The sequence below is a fragment of the Siniperca chuatsi genome, linkage group LG12 (genome assembly GCF_020085105.1).
Source record: "Siniperca chuatsi isolate FFG_IHB_CAS linkage group LG12, ASM2008510v1, whole genome shotgun sequence".
NCBI lineage: Eukaryota > Metazoa > Chordata > Actinopteri > Centrarchiformes > Sinipercidae > Siniperca > Siniperca chuatsi.
In genome coordinates this window covers 28549000-28575343 of record NC_058053.1, presented here as the reverse complement: position 1 = coordinate 28575343, position 26344 = coordinate 28549000, and the positions used below count along the sequence as shown (strand labels likewise).

Sequence of the window (26344 nt, the reverse complement as noted above, 5' to 3'; positions counted from 1 at the left end):
GCTGACCTCACATCCAGTTCAACTTCATTCATATCAGATCAATCATTTAAATCAGATATCGGTATCACAGAGACTCAATGTTTAGGGACATCTCTAGTCAGGTCTCGTTGAGCCTCCCACACAGTCACCCAGTGACGAAGTCACACAGCGTCTGCAGCTGACTGAATAAACTCACACACCTGTTCACGGTCAGCGTTCACCTGGATTTCCCACTTTCAAAGGACGAGTCGTACATGTGACGCTGATGTAGAACGGAAAAATGAAAACAAAGAACAAATCGTAGACAGACAGGAGTTCCCACGTTGTTCTTCATTCCTAAATAACTCCATATGTACATGCATCTGTCGTATGGAGACATTACTCATGAATACATGCTGCTTAGTGGAAGGTGAGAGCCGTGAACAGCTGCAGAGGCTATCTGCCTCGGTCAGTGGGTTACTGCGTGAGGCTCAGTGAGACGCGACATGAAGAAACATCAAAGCCACTCGGGTAACCGGACGAAGGCACGATTCACTCACCGATGAATTTATTGACTTTTATCACAAGTTACGTATTCGGAGTGAGTGGCGGCCTTCTGCAGGCTCAGTGTGAGGTCGTGTTTTCAGAGTTACAACAGTGTTTTGGAAAACGTGCTTCAGCAACGGTAAAGCAGAAGCAGCCAGTCTAGGCAGGACCAGATGGTCCTCCGGGCTCCTGCAGAGTCCCGGCCCTGAGCAGACCACGGCCGTATGTGGAGGAAAGTGCTCCTATGAAGAAAGTCCCAAACGTTTCATTAAAACACTTTTATCTGTAGAATAAATAAAGCAAATGTTATTATCGAAAGTCACCGGCTGAATTCAAAATAATAGTTTGAGAAACATTCAGTACAAATATAATCGAATGTGATTCGGGTGCAAATTCACAAATAGTGGGTTAAAGAGGAAAACGGATTGGAACCAACAGAATATTAGTTAGTGGACTTGAAGATAGACACTGCAGATAACAAACAGCATGACTTCATAAAACAAATGAATTGTGTTGCTGGTGTTAGCACATCGAGGCTGTCATGTGATGAGCAGGTCTCTCTCCTGGCCAGTGCTCGGTACTTACATCTCCTGCAGCTTCGCTTCCTTCAGGACTCACAAACGCAACATCCGCCCAGAATGGATGCTGACCTTTCCACTGAGTGCACAACACGAGCGTCGTCACGTCACATTACATGTTTAAGGTGAAAGGAAGTCGTGATGTAATTACTTTGTCTGCAACAATTACTGTAAGAACTGCAGTACAACTCTGAATGTGCAGTTTTTAAAGCCAGACATTCTGAACTCAGATGCTGCCTTTCAAAGTTTTGCTCTGACATTTTGTTTGCTGTCAATCAAACCCAAACATTTCCATCAGTCACATCATTTTGACTTCAACATCTGTCTGCCACCTGAGCTCTGGACCTTCTCTGATCAACACGCAGAAACACATGACCCACACTGGACAGACGGACAGACACAAAGATACAGTACGTGGACAAACAGACGAGGACTGTGACAGCGCTGTACTCACCGCTCTGCAGTCGGCGGACAAACACGTCAACATGCAACATGATTTCATTGCTTCAATTCGATGCTTTTATCTCCTTCGGTTAGGATTTTACTGTCTTTGTGTTTCCATTTCTCCTCTGATTTGCTTTATTTTCTTTGCTATACAAATAAAGTTTATATAAAAGTACACATTTACCCGCACACGTAAAAGCCGTTTCCAGAAAACAAACTCAGACGAGCCGAGAGCAACTTTAGCCACTCGCTGGATGTCAGAGCTGCGTTTTTCTGCCCCCTAGTGGTCAGAAATCTCTTAATGCAGCTTTAAATGTAAAGATGTTGAGCCTGTTTCAGAGTAGAAACACACTCGAGCATTAAAAACAGCAGCTGCTGTTATCAGACTGCGTGTGGCGGCATTTCCTGAAGCCTGTCTGTGAAAAGGTCCGAGCGACGTCACACTGCTGACTCTGATACCGACCTAATCACCAGCTCACACTGAGCTGAAGATAATGGAGCTGATGGTGAGACGGATGGGGGAGTGTTGTCATGGAGACTGGGCTGAGCTCCATCGAGGCAGCTTTAATATGGATGTGGTGTGAACGGCTTCATGGTCTGCACCACACCCTGCGGCAGTGTGGGGGACTGTGACCAGGATCGCAGGATGGCGACGGTGCGGTGGTGGGGATAATACTCAGGCATGTGATTGGAAAGGACTAAAAAGCAGGAAAATATACAGAGCAGTTCATCCCACGTGACGGCGCCGACTATTTACTGGCGTTTACCAACCTGTTGGGGCTTTAGACGCAGTTAAGTATGTAGCTTCACTTTAACTAACTTGTACATATCTGTGAAATCTAAACATTTAATACTGCGCAACGCGTTTAGTCACACAAACTGAATGTAAACAGAGTTACCACACCTGCCAACATTTAGGTTTCAAAATACGGGAGGTTTTTTTTGGCGGCGACGATGACGACGGAAGAAACCCGGGAAAAAACGGGAGTGTTGGCAGGTCTGACAGCTACATTATTCCCCAGCAGCACACCTGTGTCGTTAGCTGGCTGCTTGAATACCCTGAATACTGGGGATTTCTAGATAAAGAAACTGTCCCGAAATCTCTCACATTTTAAAATATTCCCAAATAATATCGACAGTCTCGGCACATTAATTTGACCCCGGCTTCAGTTCTAAAACATCAGAAACTGATCCTGGTCAAACCCTTGCTGTCTGTACCAGCTGGCAGTGTTTAAAAAGATCGCCGGTCAAATCCAGCACATTACTCCGGATTGTTTGGCAAATGCTGAAGTATTAGAGGTGAGCTCTGCATATGGTATCAACACATTCTGTAACAACGCCAACTGTGGAACTCTATTAGACTTTAACAGTAAATCATTTCATACAGTATATGCAGCAAAAAATGTGACCTATGACCTTTCGATATTATCTACTGTGGTCTCTGTGGTTTAGAGCTGGGTAGAGCTACTTACTGTAACTGTAAGGTTACTCCTCACAATGATGAAGAATCATGAAACATGGAACAAGCTACTTGCAGTGAAGTCACGAGTCGAGCTTACCTGAATAACTGCACAGTCACAGTTACGACTGGAGATTTCCCACATGTGGTGCGTCTGCCTGTACGACTGTATGTGTTTGAAATAATAAAGTCTCCTTACACTGCGTTAATATGGCCATCAGGGCGTTCTTGAACGTCTCTTTGGCGCGCTCCATCTCCTCCTCGTGCTGAGCTTTCTCACCCATCAGCCGGCGGACGTGACTGTTGGCTGACTGGATCATGGAGTAGAAGTGATTGGCCGTCCGGCGGTTGACTTCGCCCCGGTCGATCCAGGTGAACAGCACCGCCGTGGCCTCACTGAACTTATGGTCGTCTGGGGATGAAGGTGCAGAAGAGTGAGATCCTTACACAGGAAAACAGCAGAAGGAACATATCTGCTTGATCAATACCAGTGATTCAATGATTCTGATAGACATGGATCTCTCCTGTTGAATCCTCAGTACAAAAGAGGAACAACTGTGTTAGAAAACATCTGGTTCTTTGATAAAAAGTCAAAGCTACAAGAAGCCTGCGGACATAAAAACTTAATGGGAGAAGTCAACTACAACTCCCAAGGTGCATTTTGGCAGGAAACATCCAATCACAGAGCTCAAAATTCTGTCACCTGCGCTGCTAACAGTGAGCTGACAACACAATTTACTTTTTGATTCTGGGTCACCTTTGGGTGAATTCAGGAACTATGTGTTTCGATCAAACATTTTTCAGTTTGCTATCGTTCTGATTAAAACCTCTGACTGGCTTCTTCTCCATGGCAACGGTGGCCGAGGCTCAGGGACACTGTAGTGTTTAGCGACGCCTGGTGATCAGAACATACACCTGTAGGATTGTCACATCATCCGGCAGAGTCAGGACTTCATTTAAAGAACATTTTGAAATGGGAAAACAGAACAGAGACAAGCGCTTTACAACTCTTCCAAACAAAAACATCTTTAGTGACATGTGAAGAAGAAACAAATGAATGAAAAATATGAAAAGTTATAGATTACAGCAGTAAGAGATTGTAAAAATAGCAGTAATAATTTAATAATAATTGTATGATTAAACAGAGTGTGCATTATAAGAATACTGGTACTGCAAAATATGCAACATGCAACGTAATGATTTAAAAAGTCGCTATACTGTACAAGGCTCTTTCAAATGCACATGTAGAGTTAATCAATGTCACTGCATCGGTCAGTGAGAAACTGACAACAAGAAGATGAAAACAAATACAAGAAAAAAAACAATACGTGAAAAGCTGCTCGACAATTAACACGTTATATCTTGTTTGTTTCAGTCGTCCAAAGACCGAAGTGTAAAAACAACAATTGACCGTGTTACGGGGGTCGTGTACAGGATTGTTTCCTGACTCTTTATATAAAGTAGTTAAAACTAGCTAACTGTATATAAATGGACTGTACTTATCTAGCGCCTTTCTAGTCTTTCTGACTACTCAAAGCACTTCAACTGCTCATCAGTTGAAAGAAACTAATCATTCACACACCGAGAGCGGGAACTTCTTGAAACTTCAGTTTCAGGCGAAACTAGGCAGGGTAAACAACAGATACTCAGGTAGACTCCTCCCTGAGGGCGGGGCTTAAGCAACACAGAGTAGCTCAAATTTCTGAGTTCTCAGACCATTTTCACAATTGAGAATGACTTCCGGATGGGAGCCGAAACGTCTTGATTCTGAAAACAGTGTCCAGACGACTACGACTGAAACCTGTATATAAAGCAGTTAAAACTAGCTCCACCTCGAGCAGCTACAGCAGTAAAACGTCTAACGTTGATGCTTCAGTATTAATAATCTAATAATGTCAGACAGAATCAGAATCAGTCAGGAGACATTTTACTGCCGAACCAGAACTTTTACTGCATGAAGCTGAAAATACTTGTGTAGCTCCTTATGTAGGATTGTGAACGCAGGACTTTTACATTGTTGTATTGGTTCTTTTACAGTAAAGAATCTGAATACTTCTACCACCACTGCTCACCGGCTTCCTGTTTCATGCAACATCACATCAAATGGTGACTGAAGTACGATGTGGAAGACATTTCATGGGACCTTTAACATTCAGTCAGGCTAAACAAACAACAGAGCAGCTACTGAGGATTAAAATCCTTCTCTTGGGGCGTTCACTGTTCACAGCTCTGAACCTCGCCACAGTCACTAAACAAAAAAGGCATTTTTGATTTTCAACTTTTCAACCAAAACTACGAGCTGCATTCGGTCTCAGTCATAAAATGTGCTGAGTCTCCGCGGGCCTCGTCGAGTCTGTTCTCCCCCATTTGAATAATAATTGAACGGTGCCACAGAGCCGCGGACGGCGGCAGAACAGAGTGAATTAGAAAGCATTTAATGAGCTCAATACCTAGTGCGACACAACCTGTAAGAAGACACTTTCCCCCGCTCCGATAAAGCCCCATTCATACACAGCAGCAGATTACAGTCACATTACAGCGAGCACAATGAAGCGCAGCTGAACAGGGACGACTGAAGGAATAATGGAAATTTATTTCCCCTGCTGTTTGAAGTGAAGAATGAATTCAAAAAGGTTATTCAGAGAAAAAACATGCTTGTTTATGTAAGGTATTAGAGGATGGATGGGAAACCGGCACAGAGGCTCAGGTCTGGGTTTTATAGTTAAACTGGAGACACAGAAGCAAATAATAACAAATCAAAGCAAGATGCTGTTGGTTTCCATCGAGACAGGAAGGCGTTACAACGTCATTATCATTATGCTGTGGTGTAATTTATTACACTACAAAGCCAGTTAATGGGGGTGTCAGACTCCAGTCTGCAGTGTTGTACTATGCACTTGACTGATAAATGAACATTTATTACATTACACAATTACTAAAGTTAAAGTCCAAATTAAATGCCATGTTGTTTGTCCGCTACAGCAACATATCTGCTCTGTGAATCACAGTCCTGTGTTCAGCTTGAAACCAAAAGGTAAAGAAATTTAGATATTTTTATATATTACTGGTTTCATGATGGCGCCCCCTGGTTTCGCATTAGTATACCGTTACTTCTCTGTCTATGTAGATAGAGAACTTGTTTCAATACAGCCAAATAAATCTTTGCATAAAGGAGTTACGTCATACTTCTACCATAAGCAGACAGTTGTTTCCCCCTGCTTCCAGTCTTTATGCTAAGCTAAGCTAACCAGCTGTGTGGTATCAATCTGAACATGTAACTCTCAGAGAGAAAATGAACAAGTATATTCCTACGCAGCCTGACTCCCAGCCCGACACTGGAAACTGCTGTATTCATCCAGAAAGGAATAGGAGCCGTTAAGGTCGGGGATGTTTGAATGAATGAATAGGAAGTAAGCAGAGACCAACAGTAAATGTCATGCCATCCAGTCATACTACATGATCTGCAGGATGACCACAGCTCCTTTGTTTCCATTTTGCAACAAAAAGAACTAGCCACCACCAACAGCAGCCACTGCAAGAACATCCTCAGGCTAACATCACCACACGTAAGGTGAGTACAGACTGAACCGGAAGCACATTTTAGGGGCAGCACAGCTGCATACAGCAGGCTACAAAGTCAGTGGACACAAACAGATGTGGATTTGTTCTTGGCAGCACGAACTGGAAGAACCTGGAAGAAAACAACAGAAAGAACTGGAGAGTTTTACGATCAGCCTGAGCTGCTAGCTAGCTACAGCTACATCTACTGTACAGGCTGCACATTCAGTACAACGGCTGTGATGAATTAACAAGGACCTTCCTGCAGCTAATTTCACGAGAATAATATAATTGTTATATAATATTATTATAATAATATACAGTGAAAATTCAAATGTACCTTTGTAAATAAGTTGGGTGGGAAGAGTTTCGGAAAATTCAGGGTTTTTTAATACAAACCAGGTTAATTGCTGAGACCGAGTGGGCAGCAACAAACAGAGGTGAAACCAACAGTGCAACAGAAATGTTGCTTCTAATCCCTGATTGCATAAGAAAACTGTGCACACAACTACAGCAGGGCAAGGTTGAACCAGAAAAATCTAATGTTCATTTAAAACGGACGTCTAACTGTATTTCTTGAGACAGACGGAAAAGTGTAAAAGTTGCCAGTTTGAGCCGTTTTGGGAATCAGTCACAGTGAGTTGTTCAAACTGCCTGTGTTGTTGCATTAAACAAACCTTTCACAACTCCCCTGGAAATATTTCTGCAAACTGAGGTTGCTAATGTGAAATATCTCATTCCCTGTGTTGGTGGCAACGTGTTGCCCAGCAACACATTACTAATATGAAACACCACAGGCGAACTGTTGCAGTCTTCTCTGAAAATCAGAATAAAGCTTTTTTTATTTTATTGTCGTAGATGCAAAATGATAAATGAGCGGACATTTATAATTACATTTTCCTTAACTTCTGGCACAGTGCAATAGATCTTTTTAACTTTTTTACTTTTTATATTCATTTTGCTCACCTGCATGCCCGAGGTTAAAGGGCATACTTTCCACGTTTTTGCTTTTGCACGGTTCGTCCGTGTGCTGCTGCTGTGACGTGTGAATTTCACACACAGTATCTATCAGTGTGGTAAACTTGACATACAGCGAGTGCAGTGAAGTATTACTGTTACTATAGTTTTACTACTGTGGTAAAAAGTATTCGTGCTACTTTAATGATAAACAGTAAAGACGTTGACTTTCGTCTCTTTCTTTTTTATGTTTATGTAACTTATTTGCAGTGCGTCTTCTTTAATATTAACAACCAATGTGTTGAAAAATGACCGACTGAATCCAGCAAAAGGACGTGAGGAACTCCGGACGGTGATGCGCAGCGTCCCTGATCACTGAGGAAGCATTACTGTCACTAACGGCGACGAGCCGTGTGCTGGGTGAGACTGAGATTAAACCGAAGGTTCGGCCCTCCTGTGTTTCCATAAACACGGTGAAGACAAACAGCTCTCTACAGCAAAACTGGAGTATTTCAGTCATGGAGATAAGAGTCAGCCACAGCAGAGCCGAGGAAACATGGAGGAGGAGGAGGAGGAGGAGGAAGAGTGACCTTCACACTCGCTTCTCGCTCACCCACACCTCTGTTCACTCCCACGCTTCATCTCTTTCCTCTCCCTGTGCAGAGGAAGCAGGTGAACTGCAGAGCCGGACAGCAAAGGTAGAGATCTTCACAGGTCCACTCAGCTCTGAGGAACCCAGACCCGGACCGGGTCCAGATAATACTCTACTATAGTCTAATCTGGTCTCTGGTCTGTGGGGGGGTGTACAGCATATTTATAGGTTTAAAATTATAATATAGTACCTATTATGTTATTATATGATAAACACAGTCCTATGTTGTGGAAATCTCTGTGTGCAGTAACTGATATTCGTGTCTTCACTGCAAACAGCTCGGAGCTCGACTGTCTTTAGGAGAACACTAACTGGAAACAGAAACTGGAGAGCGAGGAGGTGTTGAGGAACGCTAGCAGTGAAACCGTGAACGCAGCAGCGACTGTAGTTAAGCTGCAGTCTGTCGGTATATAAGCTCCCTTTGATTGACAGATATAAATGACGAACTTCTGTCTTTACAGTCCAGTTGGCTGCAGAGAGTTTTATTGCAGGAGGTGAAAATAGGACTTTACATTATTTCTATAATCAGTCTTTAAAGCATTAAATCAAATGATTTTTGGAATTTGTATCTATGACTTTATTCGTTTGCAGGATGTTATAATTAGCCTGTATTCCTGCTATATACAGATTACTGTTTCTGTTTCTTCACCTGTATATGATTGATGACTTATACTGATACTTAAAGCAGCGATCTATGTTTTCATACTAACACTGTACGACCTGACAGCGTGTCGGCGTCTCTGAACCATCAGCTGAACCTGCAGCTCGGCTTCACGGAGCTTCACAGTTTCAGCTCGCTGTTCGTCTGCTGCTGCTCTGGTTCGCTCTCAGCGCTCAGAGCGTCGCTGCCAGAGAAGAAGAAGCTGTGAAAAGCCTCTGAACGCTTCCTGCTGAGCGGCAAACAGCAGCCAGACGCAGCCAGAGAGCAGCTGCTGAACGTAGCGGAGCATCTAGCTGCTAAAGAGCCAGATGTTTCCCTCAGCAGCTGCTGGAGACCAAACACAGAGCTGACAGAGAGAAGACCGGACTGACGTCCATCAGGAGACACAGACACGCCTCCTGATGAAGAGTCATGTGACTCTGACACGCCTCCTGACGGCGTCACGTGACTCTGACTCTGACACGCCTCCTGATGAAGCGTCATGTGACTCTGACACGCCTCCTGATGGCGTCCACGTGACTCTGACACGCCTCCTGATGAAGCGTCATGACTCTGACACGCCTCCTGACGGCATGTGACTCTGACACGCCTCCTGACGGCGTCATGTGACTCTGACACGCCTCCTGACGAAGCGTCATGTGACTCTGACACGCCTCCTGACGAAGCGTCATGTGACTCAGCTGCTGGAGGCGGAAACGAGCCGCTGTTCGATCACACGTTCATCAGATCAACTTTAAAGGTGACGACGTGTTAAAGTTGTTTCTGCTGAAGACAAGAGGACAGAAACATCCGTTACTGCAGCTTTCAGACAGAAATCTATATGAGCTCAATACAAACTAAGTGATAAACCTGACTCAGAGTGCAGCAGTTAGTCCTCAGGTGAAGCTCAGCCTGAAACCTGACCTGGACCAGGTATAAGTTTCCATGGTAACGTTGTTTATGTAGAAAAACACTGCTCTGTAGCACCGAGGCTGCCACTTCTGCTTTTATCCAATTATTGGTTGTTGCCACCTCGCTGCAATAACTGGAGCAGGGACAAACACACAGCGCTGCTGCAGAACAACAACACGCAGAGACACCTGCAGACACGGCTGTCCAGGCGTCTTCAGCACAGAACGCTGCAGCGTCCCGAGCGGCCGCAGCGTCCGACTGCTTCACACCGTTGTACACAAACAGTTTGTATCAGACCGGGATGAAGAATATCAATAATTGTGCAGGTTCCTGAATCAGTCATTTGAACTTGTTATTAGGTTTCCCAGCAGGTGATCTGCAGAGCTGCACACACACACACACACACACACACACACACACACACACGTGTTGACAGGCGGATCTGTCCGGCGGCTAACAGTGACGAGAGGCTGAACATGGTTTCAGATTTTTTTATCACTGTCTCCATGACTACGGAGATTTCTCAGCCTCCTGACGCGTGTCAGTCCGTTCGTCTCCGGATGTTATTCTGTCTGTTGCCACATACTGGGACACGTCCCTCTTTAAACCAGTCGGTCTGCTCTCACCTTTCAGTCTCTCTGCCAACAGCGCCGCCTCGTGTTCGGAGTAGTGCACGACGGGAGGAGGAGACGGCGGCCGCAGGCGGTCCTCGTGGATCTTGCGGCGGTGTCTCTCCTCTCTGGCCAGTAAGCGCTGTTTACACTCCCATTCATACAGGTCGTCTCTGGCCTGGGCGAAGTCCACGTGGATCCTCCCCGAGTCCTTTTTATCAGTGCTGGATCCGATACGCATCCGATACCCTGGGAGGAGAGAAAACAGCGTCGTAGGCCTTTTCCACGACAGGAACTCACACACACACATTCAACCAGGTCAACGTGTTTAAACGCACAGTAGTTTTCTAGTGTCGGACTTTGGACAGTTATAATATTGATGCCTGACTGGTTTTGCATGTTAAAGATGCATGTTGCCAGATGTTGGGCATGATGACAGAAATAAAAACTAACAGCTGTAACAGCCACTCTCTCCCTGCCTGCAGTCTTTCGTCCTGCACATATGTAAAGTCTACTAGAAACCGGCTACTCGTATACATGGCGGAGACATCAGAAACTCATACGACGTGTTGTCCGACCACGTCAGACGCGTTTACAGCTGTTCAGAACAGCCACGCTCGTATTTCTCCTGGAAAACATTTAAAGAGTTGCATGAAAAGTGAGGATCGCTGCCCGAGGTTGGTGTAAACGTCAGGTTGTTGCTTTCAGAAAGCTGCTGGAAGCAGCCCGACAAGTGAGCAGTTTCATGTGGGAACTATTGGTAAAAAGAAAATAGTTTCTACATCAAACTGCTCACAACAAGTCTGTGGATTTCAAATGTATTGTTTTGGCGCTTTGAGCCCCACAAGCCGAGCGCCATCTAGTCCCAATTCATTCAAAAAGACGTCTCTACGGCCGATTTCTCCAGAACTCTGCAGCTCGCACCAAAACACTCCAGATGGATAAACGGCTCGACAGGTGAGAGGAGACATACTTTATGTACTTTTGATTTTGGGGTGAACTGTCCCTTTAAAGGTACAAACAACCCACAATGCAACACTCTCTGTATGAGCTGGTGTGTCAATATATTTCCCCATTGATTTGTGTTTCCCCTTCCCTTAATAGGGATTCCAGCGTCTGTCTCCAGGAGTCTCCAGGAGTCTCCAGGTGTCTCCAGGAGTCTCCAGGTGTTCTGGTGTTCTGCTGCAGATGTTTTAAAGCAGCATAAAGCCTCCAGTGTCTCAGAGCGAGCTGTGTGGAGTCTGATAAACGTCAAGTGATGTCACTTGAGTCAGCGTCGGGCTGAAGCAGTGAGCTCAGCAGACCTAGACAGGCTACGTTAGCCGCTGCTAGCATAACACACCTTCATCGAGTTGCATCGTGGGTAGTGTAGGCGGCAGGTTTTGACAGGGAAGAAGAATGTGTGGAATAACGAGGATTTCTCTGGTTCGACAGCTGTTGGAAAAGGGGGTCGTCTTATATTCCAGCCAATAAGGTTTTCCCTTGTTCTAAACACTGTGTGCACATATCACTGTGTGTGTGTGTGTGTGTGTGTGTGTGTGAGACCGCTCACCTGACAGGTAAATAGCCTTGTCCACCATGAACTCCTCGCTGAAGCGGATGTGGCAGAAGTTCTTCTTGCTCTTGCGGATGGCGATGATCTCTCCGCACTGGTCGAACACTTCCCTGATGATTTCCTCGGTGGCGTTCTCCGGCAAACCTCCGACAAACACCGTCTTACAGCCGGGGGGGCGCTCCCGCGTCGACGGAGGGGGCAGGTCTGAAGAACAATGACATCATCATCATCATCATCATCATCACTGCTGTCAAGAATAAATCTTCCTCATCTTTCTTGATTCTTCTGAACATAAAAACCACTGTAGTGGCTCTGAGTCCCGATCAAAGTCTTTAGTGCTGATGCCGAGTCCGATCTGACATATTGACCGAACTGTTGCTTAAATATCTGACACCTTCTTTTTCACGAGCTACTTGATCCAAATACTGAAGGTCCTGATTGAAAACTATAAAGCTGATCGGCCTGAATTATTGATCTGACGAGAGTGAAGGTTTAACTGGAGACTCCTGAACCTGTCGTGGTGCGACCGGACGTGTTCCTCTGCTTCTCCGACCTCACCAACGGTCTGAGCACCAACCGTCATCGAGACACTCCCTTAATGATCTGCACTTCGTTGTCTCAGTACAGACACGAGAACCAGAGAGGAGAGATATCGGCTTCGCCAGCAAACCCGTGTATTTGGCCGCCCCGGGTGTCAGAGCAGACTCACTCACCAAATCGTTTCCTACATTCACAAACTCTGATTTTCAGTCTTCGTGCGCCGCAGAGCTGCAGCAGTTCAGGACAGAACGGCTCGGCTGCCTGGATCGATCAGCTCGGGACAGCAATGAGAATTACTGTTAGTATAGAAGACACTGCACTGTAAAGAGCTGAAATACTGTATTTTGGGGTCAACCGACTCTTTTCACTTGATGCTGGAAAACTGATTTTTTTGATTCTCAGACTTTAATGAATAAATTTATTGACTGTCGTCTCTGTGAAGCCCTTTGCTTTAAAACGTGCTCTTTACATAAACTGTCGACATTTTGGTGACAATTTATTTGTCATTTGTGTTTTTATGTAATTTGCTTTGACATGGGGGGTTTGGCTGTTATACAATGCACAACTCATCCGTCTTGAACGGATTAAATATTGTTAGTGCGCTGCTTAGCTCTCTCGTTTCCCCGCCTGTCTCTCTCTGACTTCCTGTGACCAGCAGAAGAACAGCAGCCTTGGAAACAGCGGAGGCAGCTATGGAAAGCTCCCTCTCTCTGAAAGTACCGTTAGTTCCTTTATTACTCCCCCTCCCTCCGGCGCTCCAAGTGAAGGTCCTCTCTGCTACATGAAAATACCTGTTTCTGACTCCCTGAATGGTCTGAGCCGGACTCTGCTGACCCCCCCGGCAGTGCAGGATGCGAGTGTATGCGGCACAGAGAGAGTGTTACTTACTGGGGTTCTGAGGGAACAGAGTGCAGCTCTTGCAGTGGATTATCTCCTTGATGACCGCCATGTCGGGGGGCACGGGCGGGGGAGGGACCAGGCTGATGCCCGCCATCATGGGGTTTATGGGTGCGATGAGGCCCAGCCCGGGGTCGAACCTCTGGATACACAGAGAGTCTGCAGGACAGAACGACAACAGAATAACGCAACACACTTCAACAGCAGCACAGCGTGAGCGTCCAGGTGAGGACACACGTCTCTGAAAGCGTTTCAACACAAACTGAACTGCATGACCTTCATGAAGGATTTCCTGCAGGACTCAGATTTAGCTAGCTGTACCTAATAAACTGGACACTGAGGGTACACACACACATTGTTTCTCAGTCATGTTCGATTAAAAAAGGCTAAATTAAACAGGCATGTCTAAACCACGACAACCCGACAGAAGCTGAGATGTTTCAGTCCGGCCCGACGGACAGACGCCGCCACCTCAGATCGCTCTGTTGAGCAAATGAAACTCCAGAGTTTGATATCTCAAAACTGAAATGCTTTAGAGAAAAGGATGAGAAACTGTGGTGTAATATATCAAAACACAGAAAAAACACACGCAGGAGAGGAAGGGGAAGGAGGAAAAACTGCAGACGGGAGAAATAAAGCATCGCTATCTGGAAGAAAACAGATAAGAGAAGAAAGAATGGGGCCGAGATCTGAAGGAAAAAGAAAATCCCATCGTGAGCGTGTTAATGAAAGGTAGAAGAGAAAAGAGAAGCTCGGTGAGGAGGAGAAAATGTCTGTTCTCCAGGACAAAGAGGAAGTGAGGAAGAAGGTAAAGAAGATAAACAGCGAGAGGACGGAGGCGACAGGAACAATGTTTCAGCTGTCGGGGGTGGGCAGGGTGGATGAGGGCGGAGCAGCGTCGCATGTTCCTATCTTCAGCACTGCAATAACAAGGGAGCGGGAAGAACACAGCGTCAGCAGAAACCCCCCCGCTGCCCACACAGCCACAACGCCAAGCAGAATAAAGTGAGCCAAATACCAGGCGAGGGAAGCTGTCACACAAGCAGAGGACAAATGTCCCTTACAGTAATCTAATAGAAATCCATATTTCTTTTGCCGCTCGGTGTGGAGGACTGATTGAACGCAGCTCTGATTCAGAGTGAAAGCTTTGCCTCCTGCTGGTCTAACCAGTCTTTACCTGAAACAGTCCCCGGCACACAGGAAGTGAGGCGTTTCACATTCCCACTGAATCAAGAGAAGAAGAAGAAGCAAGACTTTACATTTTATGTGCTTGGCTTGTGTTTTGTCACTGCTTAAAGATGACATCATTACAGCGTTGCTTCACTCAAAGCACAACAAGCATTTAGTTTCTCTAAAGCATTTCAGTTTTGAGATATCAAACTCTGGAGTTTCATTTGCTCAACAGAGCGATCTGAGGTGGCGGCGTCTGTCCGTCGGGCCGGACTGAAACATCTCAGCTTCTGTCGGCAGCAGACATTCACGGTCCTCCGAGGACGAGTCCTGCTGTCACAGCAGGCTTACAGTAAAGCGCTAAAAGATTCAGTGTTGCCATGTATACGTGCTGCAAGTAAGGCTCTGAGGTTCATTCAGTCAACTCACACGTCATCCTGTCTGCGCTGTAACACATATCCAACGCACCTTTTTAATCATGGAGATGTACCATCGCCAGGATTAAAAAGCACCTTATGCAGCCACCAAGCTATCTGCTTCCGCCTGCCTAGTTTAGTTTATCTGCACATATATTTAAAAGAAGTCAGTCAGAATATCGAGTAGGATAAGTTTCAACATCGGGCGGGGGAATAAGATTCGGCTTATGACAATACCTCCCCTCTATAGGCTGAATATCAACAGTCATACTTTAAAGAGGAAAAAATAAAAACAAAGACTGCGTAATTCATCGAAGCTTCAAGACGAAGCACCAGGTCCATGTTGACAAGCCTGCAGGCTCTGAGACTACGGGCCGGCTTCGTCTGGAAACTGATTAGCGGCTCCTGACGGGTGACCAGCCCTACAGATCTCTCTACAGATGGGACACAACTTTTAGTTTTTTAAAAGATACATAAATGCATTTTTTGCAGATAAACGGCGTATAAGCAGGTCTTCTGTGAGCAGCACAATCCCAATAACTCCTGCCGTAAACTAAAGAGCTGGGAAACACCAGCAGAGTTTTGTTTGGCAAAGAGAAAAAAGCCCCACACACTCTTTATTAGAGAGCTTCAGGCTTATAAAAAGGGAAGAGAAAACACTTAATCATCCATGAATCTGAGCATGTGTAGCCGGGGTGCATTCAGAGATTCTTCAGCTCTAAGGAAAACTCATTAAAGCGTTGTCTGCGATAACCCCGACAGGTAAATTACACATCTCGGTGCCACACATTCATCATAATCACATAAGGCTGCTTTTGCTTGCAGCTTTTTCTCCCAGAGCCAAAATGATTGGAGCCAGGTTCATTTCTCTGGCTCCGAGCTCCGCTGCGACTGCCAGAGACAGAAGAAGAAAACACAGCTGAGCAAGGGAGAGGGAGGCTCTGACAAAGAAGAGGATTTATGTCTTTAATTGTGATTATTTTCTATTTTCCACCAGAACCACCAAGACACAAGAGCTGGGAAACATCTGGCTGTAATTACCCTCGAGGTGAGTTCTCATCAGTCGAGACTGACCTAACCTAAATCCCAGCAGTCCAACCCTGAACTAGCCGGTGGTGGACCAAGTAGTCAGACCCTTTACTTAAAGCCGGGCTCAGCGATTCTAATCCAACACGTCTTTTTTGTCAGATTCAGCGAATATCTCCTCTCGGCCCGCTAGCTGTCCGGTGTTTGTACTCAGCCCCGGCTCTGTGAACGGGAAACTAACAAAAACACTGTTCCAGCCATGATTTGTGTGTCAGGTGACGTTAAACGACTTGCCCACAAACACTCGGCTGACTCTCTAGTTTAAGATCTGCTGCTGTTGTGATGTTAGCTACAGCAGCAGGAGAGTTGTGAGCGTCGCTGTCTGGAGCTGCTGTGCTGCTCTGGGAAACCGTCTCGTCCTCTCTGGCTGTTAGCTTCGCAGCAGCAGCTGCAGCGACAGTCTGCTAACCCACAGCCTAGCTACGCTAACTCGCAACCAAGCTAACGTTAGCTACATTACTTGCTGTGTCGTTGTTCGCTCTGTATCGTGGTGTTTGTCGTGTTATTGGATTTCTCCAGAATCTCATGCCCCACCTTTAAGTAACAGCAGAACTACAGTCTAAAAATACTGCATAATAAGTAAAAGTAATGAAGTCAAAATGTTATTTAAGTAAAAGTACAGAAGTATTATCAGCAAAATGTATTTAATGTATCAAAAGTAAAGGTACTCATTATGCAGAATGGCTCTTCTGTTTTTATCACTAACGAATACAAGTAAGAACATTTTAATGTGGAGAGACACTTTGTAAACTACTGGGTGCATTAGTAGTTTAGTACTGCGTCATATCATATAAACATACACGTGTTTATGTAACTAAGTAACTATACGTGTCAAATAAATAAAAAAGCACAACAGTTCCCCGGAGCTGTGGTGGAGTAGAGGCATAAAGTGGAAATAAATAAAGTACAGCACTGAGTAACGTTACTTTCCACCACTGGGCCTCATATTTAACTTTAATGCACAGCTTTCCGACGCTTTTCTATCCAAAGGTTTAGAAAAGTGTCTCCAAGAGATTTTGGGCGAACTCGTTAACACACACGTCAGATTCACCTGACCAGCTTTTCATTATCTAAACGTTCCCACATGCAGTGTAAAGAGGGAGGAGAGCTGCAGCTGTTGCCAGAGGTGGAGTCTAATCAGCATCACATCATCACTGTAATAATATCATGTCATCGTTTTAATATTTCCACTCCGGTCCAGAGGAACGAGGTTGCTATGCTGCTGTCTGTCCCTCGTTACAACATCCCCTCTCAGCTCCTCTCGCTTAAATCCATGCATTCAATTATTCTGGGCTTAACACAAAAAACTCCTGCTCAACAAATCTCCCCACATGCTCATTTAATAAACCCCCACAATGGCAAACCCCCGGGCCTTTATGTACTAGAAAGACACACAAGCGCGAAGCTCAGACAAATCCCCCGTCTCACGAAAACAACTTCACGAACAGATTCCAAGGTGAAACAGGAAGCCAGAGGAGACACGCAGAGCTTAGTGTAGTTTTTGTCCAAATTACAAGTGAGGCCGGTGTGTTTGGAGGACGGCCACACCGTCCTGCACGCGCCGAGGACGGACGGACAAAGCTCGAGGGTTTCGGTCCCGTTCTGGAGCTAGCAGCTATCGCACGGGCCAGTTCTGGTTTATATGGTTTAGATATCAGAGACATGAGAACCTCACGGAGGGTCTTATTGCATCCAGATGTTTGAGTTTCTGTTTTCCAGCCCTGCCCTCTGTAGCGAAGTGTCACAGTGATACGTCTGGGAAGATCTCCGCTCAGAGCTTTAGCTGAAGTACAAGTACAACGCACAGAGTTAGCCAGTGCTGCCGCCGCTGCCGCCGCCATAACTACGACTGCAACTCACAGGACTCCACTTCTTTTACTGTTACAGCTGCTGCAGCTGTGTAGGAACAATGACAGCAGCAGCAGTATTCTCAGTTTCAGTGTCCTACATGTCACTGTCCCATTGTCTGAAAGCTGTTTAAAAGCTTTTCCACTGCAGACAATTCAAAGCACACACACACACACACACACACACACACACACAGTTCCAGACATGACTGCATAAAAAGCTGTTAGTGTGCGTTTCCAGGAAAGAATCTATTTGGTCAAAAACCTAAAACTGTGAAACTGAAGAGCCTGAAAGCTTCTCTGTCTGCTTCTTACAGATTCCAGAAATATGGATGAAATCTGGCGAATTTTAATCTCGCTCATCCTCTGCAGCCGTGCAGCTGTAACGGTGATTGCTGTACAATAGCGCGCGCACACACACACACACACACAGATAACAGCCACGTGTGTGTGTGTGTGTGTGTGTGTGTGTGTGTGTGTGTAGCTGCTACATCACCTCCGTCACGCAGCGAGCATCAGCATCAGCATAAGAGCGAGGAATTATTCGTGTTTACAGAATTACAACGAACTAAACGTAGCAACGTGTATATAACCTGCTTACAACACAATCTTTATATTATTATAATATTCAGTTATTGATCAAATAATATTAGTCAGGTTTTAATGAACCAGCTGACTGATGTGCACAAATGATAATAATAATAATAATGATAATAATGATAATAATGATAATAATAATAATAATAATATTAAGCAGTTATACCACCGGCTGTCCTCGGGTCGTCGCAGTTTCTCTGTCTGTGTTTTCGGGTTCAGGGTGTATTTTTGTTAAGTGCTGGTTTCTCAGAGGCCGGCGGGAGGAAGTGCAGCGGAGACCGTTGCACCGACAGAGTGTCTCCAGCTCCGTCTGCGCACTTCGGTCTCACTGTCGGACTCGTGACGACCGCAGACATCATCCTCTTTATTCTTCCCTGTCAAAACCTGCCGCCTACACTACCCACGATGCAACTCTTCCTCTGACAGTTGTGTGTGAGACTCTCAGAGGAAGGTGTGTTATGCTAGCAGCGGCTAACGTAGCCTGTCTAGGTCTGCTGAGCCCGACGCTGACTCAAGTGACATCACTTGAGGACGTTTATCAGACTCCACACAGCTCGCTCTGAGACACTGGAGGCTTTATGCTGCTTTAAAACATCTGCAGCAGAACACCTGGAGACACCTGGAGACACCTGGAGACACCTGGAGACTCCTGGAGACAGACGCTGAGGTGGAAAATCAGTGGAGTTCTACTTTAAGTTAAGCTGAGAGCTCTGGGCCACCGTAGTTCTGGCTTCTGAACACATCTAGAGACTGAATGAGTTGCAGGTGAAAGGAGTTGTGCAGGTACCTGAAACCAGCTGCTGCCCGCTGAGGCCCACAGGCACGATGCCCAGGTTGTTCATGGCCGTGGCCCAGGCTCCATGATCCGTGACAGGGACACTCAGGTGGTTCTGCTCAGCACCCAGACCGCCGACACCATCAGCTGCTGCACCGGAGACGAGAACACACACACATCACAGACAACACGATGAGGACTGAGTTCTGAGGAGGTGGCGGCCTTTTCTGGAATGTGGGATCATAATTTAGTTTTGTACCGCCGGCCATCGCAGCTCGGTCCTGGCATCAGATCCTTCCTCTGGCCGACAGGGGGACGCAGGGACGGACCGACGGACGGGCGAACAGACGGGTTCATCCAGTCAGAGCGACAATCACAGTCCACCTGCGGGAGGAAGCAAGAGGGAACGTTAAGAGTTCAGATGATGACGAATCAGAAAAACATCCTTGAGAGCGGCGATGAATCATCGAGTCAAAAACCAGAGAAATCTTAAAGTAATTAAGAAGCAAAGTTATGATCCAAGCTCAGTTTCCAGGGAAAGCTGCTTAAAACACACACACACACACACACACACACACACATGCACACACAGCCTTTGATTCATGTGCACTAACACAACTTCTCAGCAGCAGTTTCTAATCTTTGAAAACTCACAAAACTGTGCTCTCAACTCCTCACACACACACACACACACACACACACACACACACACACACACACGGACACACACACACACACACACACACACACACACACACACACACACACACACACACACACTCGTTAGTGGGCTGGCATCTCGCTCATTAGCGGTTCCCTCCCCTGCGCTGAGCCGAGCTGTCGAAGCCACATGGAAAACATCACAGGAGCAAAATGACAGCGCTCAGTGGCTCCAAACAAATCCCTCAGTTCTGTCTGACAGGCCACAATTCAGCTGCGTCCAGATCAATTATTGCTGTAGCAGAGGTCACGCAGGGCTCGGGTCTCAGCGCCCACTGAGAGCGGCTCCTGCTGAGGCCTGATTCTGAATAAATCTGCTGATTTTTATCCAAATTTATACACAAAAAATTCAGTCTTCACTTCTGTCCGTCCACCGCTTCAGTCCAGACTGAAAGATCTCAACTATTCAGGCGTTCACGTCCCCCTCGACGAACTGCAACAACTCTGGTGATCCTCGGACTTTCCCTCTAGCGCCACCATCACTTTAAAATACTTTGTGACCGTCAGCTTGAAAAGGAGGGTTTTTACTGTGCAGCAGCAGCAGTTGTTGTTATTTCGGGGGAGACTGGATGCTTTGTGACCCAGATGTGACGGTGGTTCATACAGGGGCCCGCAACACGATCCTCGAGACCAGAAAGAGGTGGACGCGTTCACCAGGACGGTCTCTGGAGACTGAAATCTCATTTTCTAGAGTCCGGGCCTAAAGCTAAGCTTTCTCGACCAGGAACTAAAACTATATACACCACACAGGATGTGGGAGGGGAAACTGACGGAGCAACGCCTGGTGGGAATCAATGCTAACGTTAGCAAGCGAGGCTAACTAGCTTCCACTCTGAGTGAAATACAAACTTCACTCCCAACGGCACATAAGCAGCGTTATGAGGGGAAAAACACGTCTGAAGGCTTTACAGAGCTTCGACGTCCTCCGGTCGTCGCTTAGCAACGGCGGCCCGGGCGCCGCGGGAAACGATCAGAAACCGTTTCAACAAATACGTCCAATGACGATTTTTATCCTCTTTTTGGAAAAAATGGAAAATGAAACACAATAGCTGCGGTATCATTTCCTCACAGTGTTAAAACTTCCGTTTGACTTTAAATCTCTTTGCAGGACCATAAAGGCTCAGCCTCTGATGAGGGACTGAAAGTGTGGCTGCTGAGCGCTCGGTATGCCGGACACGTCGCTCGCTCTCCGTCAGCCCGCTCTGCTCTGCAGCAATCACCATTATTCACATCTGACACCAGGAAGCCAGCGGAGCTCCGCGACACATCCTGCTCTAATTGAGACGCAATCATATCAGTGACTTTTCATTAGTGAGTCGGCGAGGCTCCCACTCAAACCCCAAAACCTGCACTTTCTTCGGCGGGATGATGGATTTGAATTATAAATGTGCTGATTGGACAGAAGCTGCGGTTGGTAAACATGTGTGCTGTAGCTGCAGGGCTCAGAACAGACTGGCTTTGTTTGCATCTCTGGCAGAGAGTCAACCCTGAGGAGAGCGTGGCGCTCCGCACATTCACACGGACAGAGACCAACACGTGTCTTCAAACCTGATTCTAACCTGCAACTGAAAACCAGGTCGCAACTCCCCAAACGGCCCTTTGAAGAAGCACAGACCGGACAAAAAGTCCTCACAAAGGCAGAAGAACACGGGCGCACACACTCATCCTGCAGGCAGAATTAGGTCCCTGGCGAGGCGGGGGGGGGGCTGTGGATGAGGCGAAGGCTTATGACGAGCTGAGGAGGCTGCTTCACGCCGCAGCGGCGCGGAAAGCTCGGGCGGTTATTTTAAGATTCAAATAAAAGTGTTGAGCCGCGTTAGAGACGGTTCAGTCCTCCACTCCAGACTGAAACAGTTCGGACCAACACTTGGGACTGATGGCAGAGAGCGTGCGAGGTGCCGACGTAACCGGGGGTTCGGTGTCTTGCCCGAGGACACTTCAACACTCTGGGGGAGCCGGGGATCGAACCAGCGTCACGAGGCCCGCTGGACTGAAATCAGCACGCCTCTGATATGAAGCGCTGAAATTAGGTTTCCTGACTGTGCTCCACGCGCACGCCGTCGTCCTGCGCGAGCCGGCGGGGAAACAGAGAAACGAGGTTGATTCGGAGCTTATGTAAAGAACGACGGGACGCTGGCAGAGCGGCCGCCCCACACACACACACACACACACACACACACACACACACACACACACACACACACACACACACACTCTCTCTTTATCCAGGTAAGAGTCATATGTTTAATGGGCCACAGCAGGCAGCTCCTTCAAATCCAAACAGACACAAACACCTCGAGTTACTGTCTCTTTGTTCATCTGCTTACTAGTTCGTATCCTGTCTTGTCATTTATTTGCTCAGCTTCCATGTGGTGTGTGAGTGTGTGTGTGTATGTGTGCGTAGTGTGTGTGTGTGTGTGTGGTGTGTGTGTGTTTGGGGATGTAATGTACCATCACGGACTTAAAGACTTCCTCATCTGTGATCTGTTCTCTCTGCAGCAGCTCACACTGTTGACAGGCCCCACTGCTGCTTTTCCTCACCTCAACCATTTACCTCCTCCTCCTCCTCCTCCTCCTCTTCCTCCTCTTCCTCCCCCCCCTGTCAGCTTCCTGTTCCCAGGCCAGTAGCCAGGATGTTACCAATGTTGGTCATGAGTCCAAACTGTGTGCAATGCAGCACTTTATAAAAAGGCGGAGCAATTTTCTGATTATTCGCATTTTATCTGTGACTCGATCCGTCTTCTCCGCCCTCTCATCCTGTGGAATATAATCCTGGTGGAGGAATATGAATTTCCTTCATTTGATGCATTTCTGCCTCATTTTTCAGACGCCTGTCTCAGTTTCAGTGGCAGAGGAAGCGTTCAGGTCCTTTTCTTAAAGGGACAGTTCGCCCCAGAATCTAAACTACGTGTCTCCTCTCACCTGTAGAGCCGTTTATCCAGCTGGACTGTTCTGGTGCGAGCTGCAGAGGTTTGGAGATATCGGCCGTAGAGACGTCTGAATATAACGGGACTATGTGGCGCTCGGCTCGTGGAGCTCAAAGCGCCAAAAAAATACATTTGAAAACTCAACAGCAACGTCTGTTTCCAGACTTCAGGACCCGGATACTGAAGCTAGTCCACAGGTCTGTTGTGAGCAGCTTCATGCAGGGACTATTTTCTTTCTACTGAACTTCACCCGCCAACCGCATCACCGCGCAGAACTGAGGACGTTCCCATCAGCCTCAGCTGGACGCCATGCTAATTAGCAAATGTTTGCGATTAGATGGTGAACATTACAGCTTAATATGAAGTTTTAATATGAACCCCTCAGGTCGTAAACCCCTCCACAATGCCAGAAACAGATGCCGACCGTGGTGCCCTGGTTGTCCTCTTCTTCTTCTTCTTCTTCTTCTTCTTCGTTCGTCCGTTCAGCCCCTCCCTCCTCTCAGAGCTGGACGCCGCCAAACTCCGCTGAGCGTTTCTGCTCACTTTCACACACCATGAAATATTCACAGCTGAATGCATGTCCTGTTTATTATTCATGAGCTCACTTGAATCATTCACACGAACACACACACACACACACACACACACACACACACACACACCTAAAGACACACTAAAATGCTAATACTGTGCAGGCCAATCAGAGCCAGCTGCTGATCACAGCACCAGTGCTTCCAGTAAAGGGAGGGAGAACATCTGGAAAGTCATTTGTCACATTGCTCTGCGTATATTTACACACATTTACTGAGGCATCAGTGTACAGTTTACTGCAGGGGTGTTAAAGTCGGACATTGTGGGCTCCCCCCTCAGACAAAATCGAGACAACTGCCCCACCCCACGTAAACAGGAAGTATAATACTGCCATGGACTCGCTAGCTGTTGTCAGCCATCATGCTGGCTCCCACGCAGGCCTATATGTTGGTGTTAGCATGTTAGCATCTATCAGATTAGCAACAACATGTTTGACTTCCTCCATTTTCACACAAAAAGCTAAATTTCAGCTGATAAAATGCAGCAGAAGGAAAAAACTCAGAGGACGGGGTTTAACCTGCCGGAGGAGCAGCCGGGTCACCCCACATCACCCCACCTCCCCCACAGACAGAAATCCTGTCCCACTGGGGCTTCAGACTGTAATACATCAGGACTGCCGGCTTGTTTTGGAGGTCTTTTGCCCCCTAGTGGCCGAACAGCGATCACTGCAGCTTTAAAGACAATCAGCTGTGTTTTGTCAGAGGAAAATGAGCGTTATCAGCAGCTGATTCTGCTCAAACTCTTCAAAGTGCGACACGTGCGTTCCCGATGAGTCCCAAACGGTGCTCAGCATGTCCGTCCTAAAAAAAGGACCCATAAATCAGAATAAAAACTTCCTGCTTCTCTTGTTTCAGACACACACTGTTCTCGTTCTCATTTTGGGACGTTCCACATTTTCCATCTGCTTTAAAACCGTTGATGGAGCATGGCAGCAGTCCCTGATGAAGATCTGTAAACACGTCTTCAAGGACACCCTGTTTCCACTGAAATGATTACAGATACTCACAGATAAGCTGACTAAGTGTCTCCTTCAGCGTCCAGCTCACATTCCTGTAAAACTCCACTTGCATGAGATTGCAAAGATTTCAAAATAGCTGAAATGGTTTCATTTCACATCATGACTCCCACTTTAATGAGTCAGAGTCCACAGACAGCCGGGTCTCTACTTACAGCTCACAGCACTGCATCTGCTGCCGGCCTAAACGTTCACGAAGGCAGCTTTTCCATTCTTACAGCAACACTAGGAATCAAACTTATTTTGTGTGAAACAAATAATTTTATTCACATCAAAAGCCTCTGAAATGACATTTGAGCATCGTGGCAAAGTAAACCGATGAAGCTACCAACCCTGAATCACTTCGTGTTTCTCGGTGATTCAGTCAGGTCGTGAAACTGCTAACTTTTTACTAAAAACTACAATATCCACTTTCTGTGCGGCTCACTGATGTGTTTTAACGATGGAGCTCGGTGGCTCAGAGGAGGAGGATCCACCGGGCTTGTTAGCGGGACGATCAGTGTTACCGAGTCGGCCGGGTCCCGCAGCGGCGCGACAGAAGGGACAGTGAAGTACAGGAGCCTGGATGGGCCAATTCAGATGATAAAATCAATGAGTTGACGCACATCAACGCTGGGAAATAAGACAGCGGCGTCTCCCGATGTGTCATCGAAGGTTAACGTATGGCACGACATTTAGCATGTTAGCATTCTCACGGCTAACATGCTAACTCGACGTTGTTTAACGTTTATCGCGTTTTGTAGCGATAAGTTACTCCCGTTAAACAACGTCAGCATGCGGCGATGCTGCCAGAATCTCAACGTGAGACTGACGTGAAGTAAGTCGTGAAACGTCGTTAAAGAGAAGCTTCACACTGAATCCAGTTAGTTTTGTACAGTCGCTACATTATTTACTGATCCAGGTCCCATTTCATACCGTTCACTACAGCAGAACTGATCACCACTGTCGTCCTCGGCCCGTGAAAAGACGCTTGGCATGCAAGTGAAACGTTGTCACATGTGTAACTACAGTTCGATGAACTCTGGACGAACGTCAGATTTAATATCTGGGCATTAAGACGTTGAATGCGTTTTTTTAATCTGTTAAGGGGGGGGTGGGGTGTTCAAGCTGAAACAACGTGTTAAGTTGCTCTTTTTGAGCTAAAGGTGGTGCAAAATAAAACATCAAGGGATCAGCAAAGTCATTAGTTTCCTTCTCTGCTGATCAGAAACGTCTGTAACAAATTTCACGGCAGTCCATCCAGTAGCTGTCAGACCTCAGTAAAGACTGTAAATATAGTGAGTACTGGACTGACCATCATCAACGCCCTGACGGCGGGTAGCTGCAGACGGTCCGAACCTTCGAGTCCATCCGGAGCTCGTACTGTATCAGCCACAGCGTGCTGTGCTGTCTTCCTCGCACATTCTGTGTGCAGCTCATTTTCTTATTCGTCATGAATATGCACGACACACTGTAAACAGCAGCATCCTCGCGAGGCGGGAACACCCACAGACAAAGAAGCGATAAACACTGTGCATCCAGCTTCATGAGGTAAAGGTGGTCCTTTCAGTAAACATCACGAAGCTTGTTTGTGTGACTGAAGCAAACAGTTTGTCACTTCCATCGCTACACTCGTCTCCCGCTACCTGCTGTAAGCCTCAACGCCCCGTCCTGAAATACTCTCTGTCCCTTTGTCCGGCCGTTCATGTGGTATTCAACACGATTCTGATGGACACGCACCATGCTAACTGGCCCTGGATCTGGGGTCCTGTGCTTGTTAATGTTCAGTGGACACCGACTACTAATTTGTTAAACATGACGTTGATACAGTGGATCCAAAACCAAAGTCCACAGCAGTCCCGTCCAAAGACACTTCTGCTTCGAATCACTCTTCCTCTGCGTCGGCGCTGCTCT

The 26344-nt window shown here is 46.6% G+C and overlaps 1 protein-coding gene across 6 annotated transcripts in view; it reads right to left on the bottom strand.

The window, feature by feature from the left end:
* The window catches only part of enox1 (ecto-NOX disulfide-thiol exchanger 1), a 98182-nt gene that overhangs the window by 22107 nt on the left and 49731 nt on the right, over positions 1-26344 (bottom strand). For 3 of the 6 annotated variants that reach the window (XM_044215846.1, XM_044215847.1, XM_044215849.1), the window contains 6 exons: positions 19458-19582; positions 19211-19348; positions 13299-13466; positions 11868-12074; positions 10331-10564; positions 3185-3397 (listed from right to left, as the gene is read on the bottom strand). In XM_044215846.1, coding sequence (XP_044071781.1) covers positions 3185-3397; positions 10331-10564; positions 11868-12074; positions 13299-13466; positions 19211-19348; positions 19458-19467 — 970 coding nt within the window. In that variant the 5' untranslated portion in view covers positions 19468-19582. The remainder of the gene's footprint in view (positions 1-3184; positions 3398-10330; positions 10565-11867; positions 12075-13298; positions 13467-19210; positions 19349-19457; positions 19583-26344) is intronic. The other 3 variants (XM_044215850.1, XM_044215852.1, XM_044215851.1) reach the window with 3 other exon arrangements.